The following is a 15828-nucleotide window of genomic DNA, read 5'->3' as shown; positions in this document are numbered from 1 at the left end:
AGAAAGAGGAGTTCTACTAAAGATCCCTCATTTACTACATTCACACATTCAGCTGGAAGGTGCTGCTGGGTGGCCTAGGAAGGAAGCACTTGCAGGTGAGTGGCTTTTCCTTGAAAATAAAACATCAGCTGGAATTCAGTCAAGTGCTGTAGCAGGGAGAACCAGTCTTATATGAGCTTACACACTAACAGACTTTTAAATCTCTCCATGAAGGAGGTCTTGGTGTTTAGTAGCTGTCAAAAGAGCAAATCAAATGACAGGGATGACAGGAAAAGGGAAAATAGGCAGAGAATGGCATTGTGCCACTGTATAAAGTAGAATTAATTTTTGTCTTTGATACAGGGTGCAGATCTGGTCTCTCCCTCTGAAGGTGGGAAGGAACAAGCAAGTGTCATATGTTAACTTATGTTCTAATTTTACACAGACAGATAGTGACAGGACAAGGGGGAAAGGCTTTAAACTGAAAGAGGGTAGATTTAGATTAGATATTAGAAGAAATTCTTCCCTGTGAGGGTGGGGAAGCCCTGGCACAGGTTGCCCAGAGAAGCTGTGGCTGCCCCATCCCTGGAAGTGTCCGAGGTCAGGTTGGACAGGGCTTGGAGCAACCTGGGATAGTGGAAGGTGTCCCTGCCCATGGCAGGGGGTGGAATGAGATGAGCTTTAACCCAAATCTTTCTGAGCTTCCATGTTTCAAATCAGGTAGCTGGATGGGAAGTGGAAAGGGGGAACTGAGATGAGGGAAGGGTACAACAGACAGTAACAAATACAGCGATGGCACAGAGCAGGTGGATGCAGAGCACAAATATTAGAGGGCTTGAAGCAAAAGTAACTGGTTGTGACATGAAAACAACTTTTCCCACGGTCCTTGTTTTTGAAAGACTTGTGAGCAGGTAGACTAGGGTCAGGGCCAGATTAGAGGAGAGGAGCATCTCTTTTGCATTATGGGACCAAGTTGACCCTCTGCATGTGAGGGTCCTTTTGACAGTGGATGTTCAACATTGCAGAAATGTTTGAGTCAGGCTGGTTTCCAGGAGATAAGGCTCCCTGTGGACCCAAACAGGGAAGAATCTGGGTTTTGCCCTCATTTGTGTTAACTTAAGGGATTCTCTGCTATGTGATGAAAGCAAAACTACTCTAAGGCTTTCTCTATCCAGGTCCCTTATTACAGGGCAAACCTCTCTACTGCTTGGCCTGTTTTGGAGGGGTCACTCAGAGCATCTTTGCTGAGAGCTCCTTTGATGACATCAGGAAAGGAGGGAACTGCAGCCCACTGCAGAGCTGTGGCAGCAAGGACACATCTGCAGCGTGGGGGATTTCTTGGCAATGGATCCTGAATTCATCCATGTAAGATTTTACTTGCGGACCCCTCTGGGCAGCAGGACTTGAAAGAGGTGCTGTGATTCCTGGCTCGAGACTTGACTTTCTGCTGAATTCAGCTGACAGAGGAGAGGAGGGACACTAATGAGAACTGCTGTCATGCACTGTATCGGCCTGTCAGCGCAGCAGCATGGGGGTTTCAGATGCTGACTGCTAAATGAAAAATCTTTTATGCTCAAGAAAGAAGATGCTTTTTGTAAAACAACCTTTGCTTCATACAAACTATTAGCTGAAAAGTATTCATGACTATTTCTGCTTGCAGATACTGAGATACATTTGATCCTGAGTAGATGAGACTGGGAGGTAACACATTCAGTATCCTATTCCCATGAGCTACCCTGATCAAAGATCCACCTCCCTTCTGCCATCCCAGCACAGTGCCAGCATCCCAGCACACAGAGCATGTGTTGTTAAAACTGGGAAAGGATGGTGCCAATTACTGAGACTCATGGATTTCATGATGAGTGATTTACAGGAGGCTCTGCTCACTGAAGTGCCTGCAACCCAGCAATAGATGGGAATAAGATCAGGGAATTCCACAGCAAAGGTGTAATTTATTAGCAGAGACTGAAGCCTTAAAGTATTCCAGACTGAGGCTGGGATACTCTGATGCTGGTGCCTTGTGGCAGTGCAGGATGGTCACCCACATCTCTCCCAAAGGCCCAAGGTGTGTGGAGGAGGAACAGCAGCACATCTCTGCACCTGGGAGGCTCCTGCCCTCAGCCATGGTCAGCTGTGTCTGTGAGTATTGATCAGGCTGAATAGAAGAGATTCTTCTGTGCTCATCCACATCTGCCCTGGGCTCTCCTCCCCCAGGGGCTCCTTTTAACACCTCTGGGGCTGGAAGTTCCCGGTGTTTATGGCAGCAGCCAGCTTTTCTCCATCTACCTGCAGATCCAGACATTTCCAGAGGAATGCATGGATGTATCATCTGCATCCCGGTAGGGAAAGTCTCCTCTCCAGCTTGGCTGGCTTTTGGGGACATTTGTTTGTCAGCTTGGTGGGTGAGTCTGGAGCGAGGACACATCCCTGGTAGGGGACAGGAGGAACACTGGGTGACTTTCCACTGGTTGTGTGCTGACAAGGGTTTGCATGGAAGCATGGGAGAGATTTATGGGGCCAGTTCTGCCAAACACTTGTGATCCCACAAAAATGTAGCATCGTGTCCCACAGAGCCTGGCAGGATCACACATGTGTTCCCTTCCAATTGTATGTGGTGGGACATTATTCTCTCCCTTGTGACCTAATGGTCAATGACTTTTATTTCTCAAGCTTGCCTGTTTAATTAAGGAGTTGCTTCTCGCCCAGAGTATGGGGTAAACCCAAATGAAAGCAGCATGCTTTGGAGGCTGAAATAAAACCCCAAATGTCAGCTCACCCGCTGGGCGAATTATTAAAGCTGACTGAAGTGGTTGCATTATGGTGGCCATGGGTTGCCTTGCAGAACGAGCACTATTGTGGGTGAAAACTACTTTTTTGACTTTTCTCAAGTTGCTTTTCACATTTCTCCTAAATAAGCCTTTATGCTTTGTCTAAACAGCTGAAGTTGATGTTTAATAAAACCCTGAACTGTGCTTTGTCCAAGCACTTTCTATGCTGGATGGCTTCAGTAAACACTTTAAATTTTGAAAGGAAAATAATTGCTAAACTTTCACTAAGGCACTACATGCTGAGGTTACTTAACACCCTGGTATCAGTACAAATTACCAAACTGGAGGTGGCATTTCATGTGGATAGAGGAGCTGTAAAGCAGTTGACAATCACACCTGAACTTGCTAATCAACACCAAAGAATTAATGAGCAGCTATTTGCATATGTAAATTTCCTTTTAAAAGCAAGATAATCTACAAGCCTCTGTTGATAGAAAGGATGTCCCTCCTGAGCAGCTGCCAGAGGCATCAGTTCTTATTCTGATTGTGGGTTGTGAGTGGTTTAGTATCTCTCTGCCTGTGGAGTGAATGTTTCCCTCCTGGAGCAGGTATCCTGGAGCAGCACTGCTCTCCACATCGCCCCAAACACTGTCAGGAAAGTGCTCATAGTGCAAACTGGACAGCAACCACTGCAAAAACATCTGACCTGAAGGTGGAACACAGTCATGCAAATGAGAAGACATGGGCTTGGACAAGGTGCTGAGGTTAGACCTCTGGTTTAAAATCATATTTGGTGAAAAAAGGGGGTCTTTTGGTATGCTTTCCAAGAAATAAGAATATTGCTTTTTTGACCTGACTGCAAGTTGTTGCAGTTTAATTTTTGTTCATGTTGCTAGAAATTCCCCTAGTTTTAACACAGGGATTGGAAGAAGGAAAAGAAATAAGAAGCTTTTGGTTGCTTGATTCTTCAAGGAAAAAAAATCTGTTTTTTGTTTCCAGATACTATTTTTTTTTTTAAATACAAAGCATTTCTTGAATTATATCGGGGAGCTTTTTAGCTCTTCAGTTAAAAGTGGGGAAACTATGAAAAAAAAACGGAAAGAGGCAATTTTAGCATTTCTTATCAAATGATGGGTATTCCCCGACCCTTTGAACAAAACCTCTGCCCCGGCAGCAAAAAGCTGCTTCTGGGGAGTGACCCCCAGGTCTTCCCACAGGAGGAGGACCCCCGGGCCAGGCACGGGCAGCACCTTGTCCCAGCCAGAGGATGCCGTGGCTGCAGGGGGGTAAGAAGTGGAGAAGGCTTACAGCACCACGAGGCTGCTGAGGTTCTGGAAGGCGTAATCGGGGATGTGCCAGATCTGGTTGAGTGCCAGGGTCATGGCTTGGAGCGCTGGCAGGTGGTTCAGAGCTCGGACAGGGATCTCCGTCAGGGCGTTGTCGTCCAGCCACAGGTGACGCAGGGAGAGCAGCCCCTCAAAGCTCTTCTCGGGCACCACGGAGATGAGATTTGCATCCAGGCGTCTGAGTGGGAAAGAAACAGGGTGGGGATCAGTGAGAGACCGATCTTTCATTGCTCTCCCTGCCCGCAGTGTTATGCAAAGAGAGTGACGCCTTGGGATGGGTCGATGGCCAGGGAGATTGGATTAGGCTGTAAATAGTGATTAACAAAAGAAGGCATCAGAAGGCTCCTGCCTATGCTGGGAGATGTCTGACCGCCGCCAAGGATCATCCTTTATTGATGGTCCTTCGGTGCTGCCAATGGATGGCAGCTTCTGAAACGCAGTGGTTGGGCTGAGTCCTTCCATGTGGGCCCCCCAGACGGGCACTGGCCAGCTGTGGCTTGCAGCCACCCCCCTTAAAACTGAGCATCAAAGCTGCATCCCCTGGGGCTGGGCTTGCCATGGATCTGCCCGAGCGATCTGCGGAGGCACGGCCCAGTCTGGGGTACCCCACAGCCCTCTCACACCCACAGCCAAACCAAACCAGGCTGCCAAAACCCCACGGCCCAGTCTGGGGTACCCCACAGCCCTCTCACACCCACAGCCAAACCAAACCAGGCTGCCAAAGCCCCACAAGAGAAGGATTTGTCTGCAAATGTGAGATACGTGGCAGCCCTGCTTGGGGTCCAGCATCTGACCAGAGCACCCAGAGGTGCCTGCAAAGGCACTGTGGAGGAGTCACACCCTATGTCACCGTGCAGGAACTAAACCCGTGTTCTTGTGTTGCACAAGTTTGGGCCTTTCTGCCCCCTTCCTTTGCCAATGGCTTTTTTTTTAAATCATGATGAAAACCTTAAGGCGGCCGAATTTGAGGTTTAATTTGGTGAGAAACTTTAATTTTGAAGACTTGTTTTTGCTTCAAAATAGAACGAGAAGCCAAAAAATATTAATCTTATTACGAAAAAAGTTTAAAAGTTAGGTTTGGAAAACATCTCTCTAAAGATCTCTTGTTGCAACAATGGTGAGCAGGATACAATGTGTTATCTGTAGATTTTAAAACCAAAATATAAGAGGAAAACACTTCACATTTGGATGAAATACCAGGAAACAATTATACCAAGGAAAAAGCAAATTTTAATTTCCATCAGCCAACACAGCTTATTTTATTTTTCCAAGCTATCTAAAGGAAAGATCTCTGAATTCAAATTGCAACGAGAAAGCACTTTGTTTCTTATCAAAGCATGAGAGAAGGAAGTTAACAGAGCTGTCACGGCACAGCCCTCAACTCAACAATCCTCCTAAAAGGTTTGTGGTAAAGAAATTAGTATTCTTGACTGTGTTACTTATAGTACATAAAGTAATATTTTTGATTAAAGTTACCCCCCTGGCACTAGACCCTTATTCAAAGAGCACAAACATTTCCTAGGTCACAAAGCACTGCAATGAACTTCTGGTCTGCAGGAGGAGACCAAACGTCCCATCTCAGGTGGGAGCAGGGAAGAGGCCGGGTCAGCCCGTGCTCCCTGCATGGGGTATGGGAGGTATTTCCTGCGTGAAACTCTCAGGTGATCCTGGGAAACAGACCTTTCCCTACACCACAGAAAGAAGCATTTCCTGCCCTGGCTGGACAAAGATGGAAATTTGAACCTGGTTGAGAAGTGCAGTCAAACCTTCCTGAGATCTCCCTTGGACAAATGTCCTTTCAATGCAGTGTACAAGTTCTGATACAGCATCACCTCAGACTGAAGTGATCATCTAGGATGGGTTAAATAACTATTTTATTACTCCCATTTTGCCACATTAATGTATTAACCACCGAGGCTGGTGAGGTACTGTCTGTGATTCTATTTTCCTGGATTCCACCACTCTTGCATTGCCACAAAGTGACATTTCCTGGTGCAAGGCTGTTCAGCTGAGAGTTTCTCAGCCAGCTCTGTTGATTCTTCTGTGGATGAGAAAAGCACATCACAGCCAAATATCACTTTCACTGCCACAGGATTTGCATTTTTGCTCAGAGGGCTGATATAGGACAATGAATTGTGAATTTTCCTGTTGAAGAGGGTGGGCATGTTTCAAGTTCTGCCTCAATTTACCAAGTGTCCCCAAGATTGCAATCGAGTCAGTGAACAACATCATTCATCCTTCTGAGACAACAAACCCAAAGAGTAAAGAGCAGAAAAGCAAACCCTGCAGCAGCTCAAGGTAAGATTAAAGATTCTATTTGAAAACATATTCATGAAAATGTTTTAGGACAAACAAGAACTTTCTGACAAAAATTGTGTGGGAAATGTTAATCTTTTCTTATTTTTTTCCATTCCTTCCTCAGCATAAGAAGTCTGTTAGTTTTTGGCATCATAATCTGCTAAAAAAAAAAAAAAAGAAGTATTGCTTACTTTTCCTGGAGACATTCTTTCATCCAAATCCCTATATGTTTACTGAAAACTTTTTTAAAGTGAATGCTGAGTTTCAAGTTTAATTAATTAAGGAACAGACAATGAAAATATCCACAGAGAATAGTTATCATTTCTCAAAACAAATTAAGCTTTCAGAAACGGAGATGCTAAAGAAGAGCCAAAGACTGGTACAGCAGGGTGAGCTGGGGCAGGGACAGGGACAGGGGCAGGGACAGGGACAGGGACAGGGACAGGGACAGGGGCAGGGACAGGGACAGGGACAGGGACAGGGACAGGGACAGGGACAGGGACAGGGACAGGGACAGGGGCAGGGACAGGGGCAGGGGCAGGGACAGGGGCAGGGACAGGGACAGGGACAGGGACAGGGGCAGGGACAGGGACAGGGACAGGGACAGGGACAGGGGCAGGGACAGGGACAGGGACAGGGACAGGGGCAGGGACAGGGGCAGGGGCAGGGACAGGGGCAGGGACAGGGACAGGGACAGGGGAGCAAGGTGGAGCCCATGGCTGTCTGATTTTATGTCTCACTTTTTTCATGAACTCCTGGGTGAAGACATGACCCACAAGGGAGTTTGGTTTCAGTGTGACAGTGCCCCAGGAGCTGGGGAAACCATAAATGTCCATGGCTTTGCTCCAGGGCTATTTAGCACACTCTCAGGAAAGGCTCTTTTTTCCCTGGTCCATCAGTATGAAAAGTGCCAGTGAGGCAGCCTGGGGGCCTTGGGGGATTTTTTTTTGAGGGACACCTCCCTCTGGTTAGTACAGGGCCAATAACTTGGATCTATCCAAGGAGATTGTTAATGCTCCTGGATGACCTCTGCCTTTGGACCTGCCGCAGCTCCAAGCCAGACTCTGCTCCACATCTCCACACCTTGCTGGCAGTGAGAGGTCACCTCTGCAAGACTCAGATGAACCCCAGCTCTCCTGCCCCTCAGCTCTGCAGGAGCTGCCTAGTGGCAACGTGGTGAGTTGTGAATATCTGGCCACTGGCCATAAGACACTCTCTGGGGTCGCATGCTCAGGAGGTGTTGGGGAGCTTCAGCCACATAATTACTGTCTTAATCTGCTTCAGAGTGTGGAGATCAGAGCCCAGACAGATTCCTCAGCAGAGTGACAGGGAGACTTTCTGCTGGTAGTGATGTACTGGGCCTGAGCCTTCTCAGAAACAGCAGCCTGCTTGGACCTCAGCACAGCAAGATGCACCTACCTGGAGCCAGGGAAGTTAAAATTAGGAACAAGGAAGTTACAAGTGAAGGCATTTCATAGGCAGCATAATGGGCAGGACTCCTGAAGTGCCTTTGCAGCATTGACGAGGGGACAGGGAACATGGATTCAGTGACAGCTGCATTCCTGGCACCAAAAGGTCTCTGGGATGTTTAATTGCTCCTCAGGGACCTGCTGGCTCTTTCTGGAATAGAGGTGCATTCTTTCTAATAAAAGCTGTGCATGTGGGGATTGCTAATTGCTATGGCTTTCAGACAGCTCTCTACTCTCTTCTGGAAGCAGAAAAGCTGAAGTTCTTGGCACGGAGTTGTTCGTAATTATATCAATTATACTAAACAAAAACCAACCCAACAGTTCTCTCCTTTCTTCAGTGTGTGACTCTGGCTCTGTAAGTGTTTTGTGTTATGATTTATACCTGAGATAATTGGGCCGATTAGTGGGTAAATGGGACAGCGCAGGCTGGGGCTGGCTCCTCACCTTCCACGGAGATGTTTTAATCTTTCTTTCACCAAATCACTCAGTTGGCTTTCCTTGCAAGCTTTAACCCGTTGGTTGCTTACAGAGGAAGACGCCTCTTTCACAGAGCTGCTGGAGGGCTTAGGAGTGGGACTTCATCCCACACCTGCTGTCAAACAGTGCTGTGGGTCTGGAGAGTGACTCCAGATGTCAGCATGGACAAGATTTCCAAGGGACTTCACGGGCTCAAGCAAGGCCCTGAAGAGCACTGTCCTGCTCACTGCATTCAGAAGGAGCTGATTTTAAGTGGGACATTCAAGAACAACAGCTTATGAAAATCACCAGCTGCTGGAAAGTCTCAGCTCCTGGCTTTAGAGCTGCATCTACTGCTTAGAGTTACAGGGCATTTATATGACTTCAAGGTGACACTGGGTCAAAAGTGCCTAAAAGGGCCTGCAGACACCTCAGACTTTATTCCATTTTCTTTTTTAAGAACTACAGGAGTGGGTAGAGAGTGAGCTGCCTGGAAGAACATCAAAAGTCTTGGTCTGAGGCACTGCCATCTTTGTTCCCTGAGTGGATGTTCACATCTATGCAGAGCCACGGTGAGAAGGGCAGGTCAGCACTAAATGTGAGCATGCCTCAGCCTGCCAGTTGGTTCCTTTGCTGCAGCCTGGAAAGCAATAGAAAGGCTCAATGCCATGCTGTCAGGAAATATCCCAAATGTTGCTGCTGTTTTTTTCCTTCCTCACACACAGCAGAGCCAGTAAGAGCTGACTGTCTGGGTGCCTTAGACCAGTTATGTGCAGTAACTGGCTTGCAGTGTAGACTGGGTTGTTCCCCACAGCCCAGTCATCACAGGGCAGTGGAACCTCAGACTTCAGCCCACCCTCACAGTAGTTTTTGCAATATATTGGGCTGTTGTTTCCCTTGACAAAGTTGGAGGAGACTTGCCACCAAAGATCACAGGCAGCACTGAGTGGTGCTGGACGGGGCCGTACTCTCTCCAAACCAGGGAGTTCCTCTGCATTGTAATTCTCTGTCCACAGCAGAACACAGGACATAAAGAAAGGATGTTCTGGAGGAAGAGCTGTGGCTGTTGAAGGAGTGAGGACTGACCCAGCAGCCCTGGGAGGAAGCCCACCCCCCCAGGCACTCGTTCTCTGGAGTGAGGTGCTGGTTGTCTCCCTGGCCCCAGTGTGCACGTGTGTCAGCTGAACAGAGCTGATCTCACCAGAAATGTCTAACTGGTGCCTCCAGGCAATCATGTCTCTCTTCCTGTCTGAGTTTATCTTGAAAGGCTCGACTGAGTTACCTCCTCTCCCATAATAGGATCTGAGTTCCTTGTAGTAACATAAGAAGGAGATGATGTCACTGCAGCTAAACTTCTCTGATAACTTACTAACGACTGGGGCCAACGCCTCAGCTCCTTTCTCAGGCAGAGCTCCCAGACACACTGAGTCAGTGCCTGGCTGGTGAGCTCCCCGGGAACCTGCTGTGCAAGGAGCTGAGGGCACAGCAAGGGAGGCAGGATGGCTCCAGAGCCACCTGCTTGAGGGCAGTCTGTCCCCTTCTGCCACACTCCCCTGCAAGCCAGCTCCACACGTGCTGCTCTTTCTGCCTGGCACAGCACCTGGTGGGGCCAGGACACACAGAGGCAGGATGTTCTGGGTCCCTGAGCCTGCCCAGATAACCCAGGGGAAGAGCAAGGGCTTCTTCCATCAACTAATATCAACTGGGATAGAACAAAGGCAGCCAAGGATTGCAGTGGTCACCTGGAAAAGGGAAACCGGGTTAAATTTCTGCTCTGCCCATTATGTTCCTGTTGCCACCATGTACTGCAGACATGGTAGGAGAATGGACTTGTTGGAGTGGGTCCAGAGGAGGCCACTCTGAGGCCTGGAGCCCCTCTGCTGTGGAGACAGGCTGGGAGAGCTGGGGCTGTTCAACCTGGAGAAGAGAAGTCTCTGGGGAGACATGAGAGCCCCTTCCAGTGCCTAAAGGGGGGCTATAAGACAGATGGGGACAAATTTTTTAGTAGGGTCTGTAGCAATAGGTCAAGGGGTGGTGGTTTTAAAGAGGGGAGATCCAGACTAGATATAAGGAAGAAATTTTTTATGATAAGGGTGCTGAAACACCAACACGGGTTGCCCAGAGAGGTGGTGGATGTCCCATCCCTGGTAACATTCAAGGTCAGGTTGAACGGGGCTCTGAGCAACCTGATCTAGTTCAAGATGTCCCTGCTCATTGCAGGGGGTTGGACTAGATGACCTTTAAGGTCCCTTCCAACCCAAAGCATTCTATTATTCTATGAATGACACATTATCACCTTGTAGGCCTGCTTCTAAACCTGGGCTCTCTGCCCCTGCAGAGTTCACAGCCCTCAAGCAACACTCACAGGTGTTGCCTAGTTCCATTTCCAGGCTGAAAACTCTTGTGAAAACCCCAGGCAGTGAATGGAGGTTCAAGACACAAACATGTTTGCAGTTGGCTGTGAAACAAGACCTGGTGGAAAAGTTTGCAGGGCTCTGTTTGGACTGCAAAGAGTCTTCACTCCTGACTTAATGGGGCATGTTTCTCTGGGAAGCCCTCCACAAGGGATGCTCAGGAAATGAAATCAGAGCAATACCTAGACTCCACACAAAGTGCCTTTGGTGTAGACAAGAGGGCTTTGTTATCCCTGGTTGTAGACACCTCCAAAACCCCTCAGGTCAGAACGGTACAAGGAGGATTGCCAAAATCTCTGTGCAGCTATAGAAACTGCTGACAGCTGGGCAGCTGTGCCAGCTCCCCCAACCAGCCCTCTCTCTGTGTGCCTGGCATTGCCCCCCTTGGCCATGGTGCCAGGCACAGGGAAATGGAGAAGGTACAGAAAGTGGCCAGAGCCTGTGCAGAGTGGCTCCAAGGCCTGCCAAGCAATGTGGGGCCTGCACATTTGCTGGGAAACGTGGTGTTTGTCAAGCATACAAGCCAGCTGGGAAAGAGAACGAAAAACAGCCCTTGGGGACAGGAGGAGCAGGACACACTGTGCTCTGGGGAGAGGGGCTCTGAGCAGGTCACTGCACACCGAGACACCCCCAGAGCCAAGCCTGCACTGTGTCCATCTCTGGGGCCCTCAGCACAAGAAGCACGTGGGCCTCTTTGAGGGGGTCCAGAGAAGGCCAAGGAGATGCTCTGAGGGCTGGAGCCCCTCTGCTCTGGAGCCAGGCTGGGAGAGCTGGGGGTGTTCTCCTGGGAAGACCTTAGAGCCCCTTCCAGTGCCTACTGAAGGGGCTCCAGGAGAGCTGGAGAGGGACTTTGGACAAGGGATGGAGTGACAGGACAAGGAGGAATGGCTTCCCACTGCCAGAGGGCAGGGTTAGATGGGATATTGGGAAGAAATTCTTTCCTGTGAGGGTGCTGAGGCCCTGGCACAGGTTGCCCAGAGAAGCTGTGGCTGCCCCATCCCTGGAAGTGTCCAAGGCCAGGTTGGACGGGGCTTGGAGCAACCTGGGACAGTGGAAGGTGTCCCTGCCCATGGCACAAGGTGGAAGGAGGTGAGCTTTAAGATCCCTTCCAATCCAAACCATTCCATGATTCCATGTCTCTATGGTAGATGTTACCAGTTTAAATATGTTTTTCATTCCTTGCTTGCCTTCCTATCTCCAGTTTACCTGAAGCTTCTCTGTGGTTCACTAGGAGTGCTTAAACATCAGTGCATGTACATCTGGGACCCATCTCCCTTTTGCACTGACACATCTACTGTATGGAACATCTGGGACCCATTGTCCACAGTGTCTATTGATTTGTCACCAGAGACGTGCTGTGCCCCCCAGGGACTTGTGTGGATAAGCCAGTGGGTTAAGGTTCATGAGTCCCCATAATAAAGGTCAATAGAAAACACTCTGGAATATAGGTCAATGGAAAACACTCTGGAGCTATATGACTATATGACTTTAGGAGGCAGGAGTGCGTGTGTGGATTGTGGATGCGAGCTGTGATTATAATGTTTTTAGTGTCTACAATGTGCCTGGAACACACACTGAGGGCAGTCAAGGTAGCATGTACCTCTTCCTGACAGCTCTTACAGTCTGAGATGGGAAGTGACATTGCATATGAGAGGGGTATGACAGTGGAATTATGTTAAAGTGTTTGCCAGAGTCTCTTCTGAGGGACATTTGCTTATTTAAGGGGAATACTGCAGTAACTGCAGTGTAGGTACAATCTAGACAGACATGCAACCACCAGTTTCAGCTTGGTGTAAGTGATCTCTTGAGTTCTTATCCAAATGGAGCTCCTGGTGGCCCTGCTGGATTGCTACAGTCAACACAGAGAAGTTTGGAGGTGCCTAGAGCACCTGACGGGCACAGCCAGGGAGGTACAACCACTGCCAAGCTGCTGGACAAACACAGCTCAACCACCCACCTGTGCTGTGACCTCTTCACTTGGCAGCACAGCTGGTGAATTCTGGAAGTGTTGGGGCATGGCAAGGGAGTCCCTCATCCTCACCCCCTTCCGAGTGTTGCCAACCACCAGCTCAGTGAATGGGAAAATTAGAAGGTGAAGTCTCAAGAGAGGAACTGACTCAGGGGATCATCATGGGGCCACATGATGGCCCAGCTCAAGGTTGTTGGGAGCTGAATGACCTACTTTCTACACATCCCAGGAAAGAATTTCAAAAGCTGTAAAGAGATGAAGCTGCTGCTTTTTACACCCAGTGTGCACAAATGAGGCATCTGATGCATTTGATGCATTGCTTTCTATGTCTTATATCACATCCACCATTCTTGGGAGGAGATAGCAATTCATGCAGACACCTGCTTTTCCGTATTATTTTCCAGTTCTGAAGTGATTGAAGTTGGCTTAACTTTTAGCTGTTAGTCTGACAAACAACACAACACACTTGTCTTTCTGGGAGATGAATCTGGGGATCGTTCACAGCATTGACACTCACAAGCATGAGACATATGGACATTGCCTTTACATAAACTTCACATCAACTCATTGCTCAAAGACAGCAAATAATGGATGGAGAACAAACACAGGCAGGGATTTATTGGGGCACTGCTAAAGAGAACTGTTCCTTGAAGATGATACATTCAGCAGCCTGTGTGTGGTCTTTAAATCTTCTCGAAAAAGCTATTGAGGTCATTGTAGTGGGATAACCACATTGCATTTCATGCTTTTTCCCTCCTAAGCAGAAAAGGCTCTAATTTGACCAGCTGAGTTCCTCCTACTGACAGCACCCATGCCTGTGATGTACCCAGTAGCCATGTCTCATTTCTGACTTGCCCTCAGAACTTTGGTTATTAAGTCAAATGCCTCCAGCTCTGAAATGCAGAGAAATACCTCCCTGGTTAGAGGGCAAGCTGCTCCTTGTACTTGTATTTTTGGGCACGGCGATCTCCTCTGAAAGGTTTCCCTGAGGGCTACACAAGTGTGTGCTGGGCTGTGGGGCACAGGGCCATGGGGGAGGAGAGATGCTCAGCTCTGCTTTGGTACCCACGCTCTGATGGTCTGTGTAAGCTTGGGGGGCTGGTTTTGACAGATAAAAATGAGGGGTGGGGATGGGGACATTTTTTTTTTTTTTTGCTCTCCAAGGGTAGGAAAACCACATCTCGCCCAGCCTTATTCACACAGAACTTGAAACCAACTGTAGGGTCTTTTCATAGCCAGAAGAGAAAATCAGAGTCCTCCAGAGAGTGATTCATGCCCCAGACAGGGCTCTGAGATAACAGATGATTCACCCTCTGGAGATGCTGATCATTTTCCACTGCTGATGAGGTGAGGTGAGTAATATCTAGACAGCTACAGTCAGAGGAGACAAATCCACCTGGGCTGCCCGAGGGAGATGTGGGCACAGCAGAAACTTACTCCAAGTGAAGAAAGGTTGTGGAGTGAGGCCATGGAGGTGACTCAGAAGAATTTGATCTCCTTCTTGATGGTATTTTAGGATCTCCCACCATGAGGGAAGGATCTAGCACCCCAGTCACAGCAGAGGCACAAAGACACCAGTCTCCTGGTCCCAGCTCCTCAACATCCCAACTACAAACCTGGCCCAGGCTGTTCCACTGCAATGCCAAATGCCAGCGGGGCTGATCCCACTGCTCTTATCTCAGGGCTGCAAAGGGGAGGCAGTGAAGCTGCTTGTTGGGTCCTACAAAGAACACAGTGACCAAGCCACAGTTTTTGCCCCTGTAAAAGAGAGTGATGCATGTTCTGCCAAGTGGATTTACCAACAGCTTTTGAAAATATATCGGTGCTCATCATTGCAGTAAAAATGCCAGTGCTCTTCAGAGGTCCTGGGCAACATGCCCTAAATGACATGGGGAGACAAGTTGAATGGCAGAGAAAGCTGCTGGAATACCAACTAAGGTCCAGCCATGCACTTGGTTTCCCAGTCTGGGATACTCTTGAACCCAGACCTGGATTTGGATCAGGTCAGTATAAGCAGAGGAACGAGCCCAACATCTGAATCTTGAACTTGATCTATATTCTAATGCACCTTTTTCTCCTCAACCCTGGTCTGATCTTGCTAAGCTACTCCTGCCAGTCCTGGTGACAAGCACAGATCTTCCACGACAGCTGGGTGAAGTGGAGGGAAGACCTAGAGAGAGGCAGGTTGGATGACAGCCCGTGGTACATTGAACCAGAAAAATCTTGTCTGCTCAAGATCTGTGCCAAAAAGCAGTAACTCCTGAATTTGGCTTATTATACCTGAACCAAATCATGAGAGGTGGGCTCAGGAGGAAAGCCTCAGTCCTTTCCAGGGACATCAGCCCACCTGAATCCAAACTGTATCATCTCTTCTCTGTCTGTGCACTGGCTCCACTGCACAAGCTACAGGGGCCAACATTCCATTTTCAGGTGAATCTAAGATTGTACAAGCTACACCTGGGAGGAAGAGTCATGGCAGTGGAGCCAGAGAGGGTCCTGCTTCCACAGAGCCAGTGAGGAATACTAACTGCAGCCAAACTTCAGCAAGGACTCATCACATCATGGCTGCATCAGTGCATGACAGATACCTGCAGTACATCCAGATGTGTGGCACATCTGCCTGAAGTTTTCACTTGAATGTGGTACATGTCTGCTCTTGGACCCTCCTGGACTATCTTCTTTGTAGAAATGCTATTAAACCCTTGAAATACCAAAATGCAGATAGGACTTCTGAAAACAGGAATGGGGAGAAAACTCCACTGACTCAGCTGTGCTGCTCTCCAGAGAGGGCTGTGGGGAAGAGAAGCCTCAGGGAAAAGGGGATTTCAGAGATGGGACAGGAATGTTTTGAGCAGCAAGTGTCCTCTAGAATGGAACAACCTTCTTTAGCATGCTGCCTGCACTGTGATACTTGTCCTGGGCTCATTTTCCTGCTGCAGGCATGCTTTCTGTTGTAAAGATGTCTTTGAGAGGTGAAATTCAAGGCCCTTTGCTCTCAGCAGCAACAATCACCAAGGAAATGTCTGTTGTTGCTTTGCTTCAGTCTGTCTTCAGGGATGCCATAAGAGCTACCTCACTGCTCTTCCCTGACTTCCCTTTGCCTGTGCTTCAACCCTGCAGCCAGTAAAT

At 48.5% G+C, this 15828-nt stretch overlaps 1 protein-coding gene and 1 long non-coding RNA gene across 2 annotated transcripts in view; both read right to left on the bottom strand.

Annotated features, from left to right (window-relative positions):
• The window catches only part of LGR6 (leucine rich repeat containing G protein-coupled receptor 6), a 134818-nt gene that overhangs the window by 42023 nt on the left and 76967 nt on the right, over window positions 1-15828 (bottom strand). The window contains exon 5 of the mRNA XM_064636024.1: window positions 4056-4271. Coding sequence (XP_064492094.1) covers window positions 4056-4271 — 216 coding nt within the window. The remainder of the gene's footprint in view (window positions 1-4055; window positions 4272-15828) is intronic.
• Window positions 7462-9631, bottom strand: LOC135402622 (uncharacterized). The gene is made up of 3 exons (XR_010425193.1): window positions 9518-9631; window positions 8925-8956; window positions 7462-8473 (listed from the first exon to the last, which is right to left on the bottom strand). It is a non-coding gene; the product is annotated as an uncharacterized LOC135402622 (long non-coding RNA).

This window comes from Pseudopipra pipra, chromosome 25 (assembly GCF_036250125.1).
Source record: "Pseudopipra pipra isolate bDixPip1 chromosome 25, bDixPip1.hap1, whole genome shotgun sequence".
NCBI lineage: Eukaryota > Metazoa > Chordata > Aves > Passeriformes > Pipridae > Pseudopipra > Pseudopipra pipra.
The sequence above is the reverse complement of the archived record's forward strand: the minus strand, read 5'-3'. Positions and strand labels throughout refer to the sequence as shown.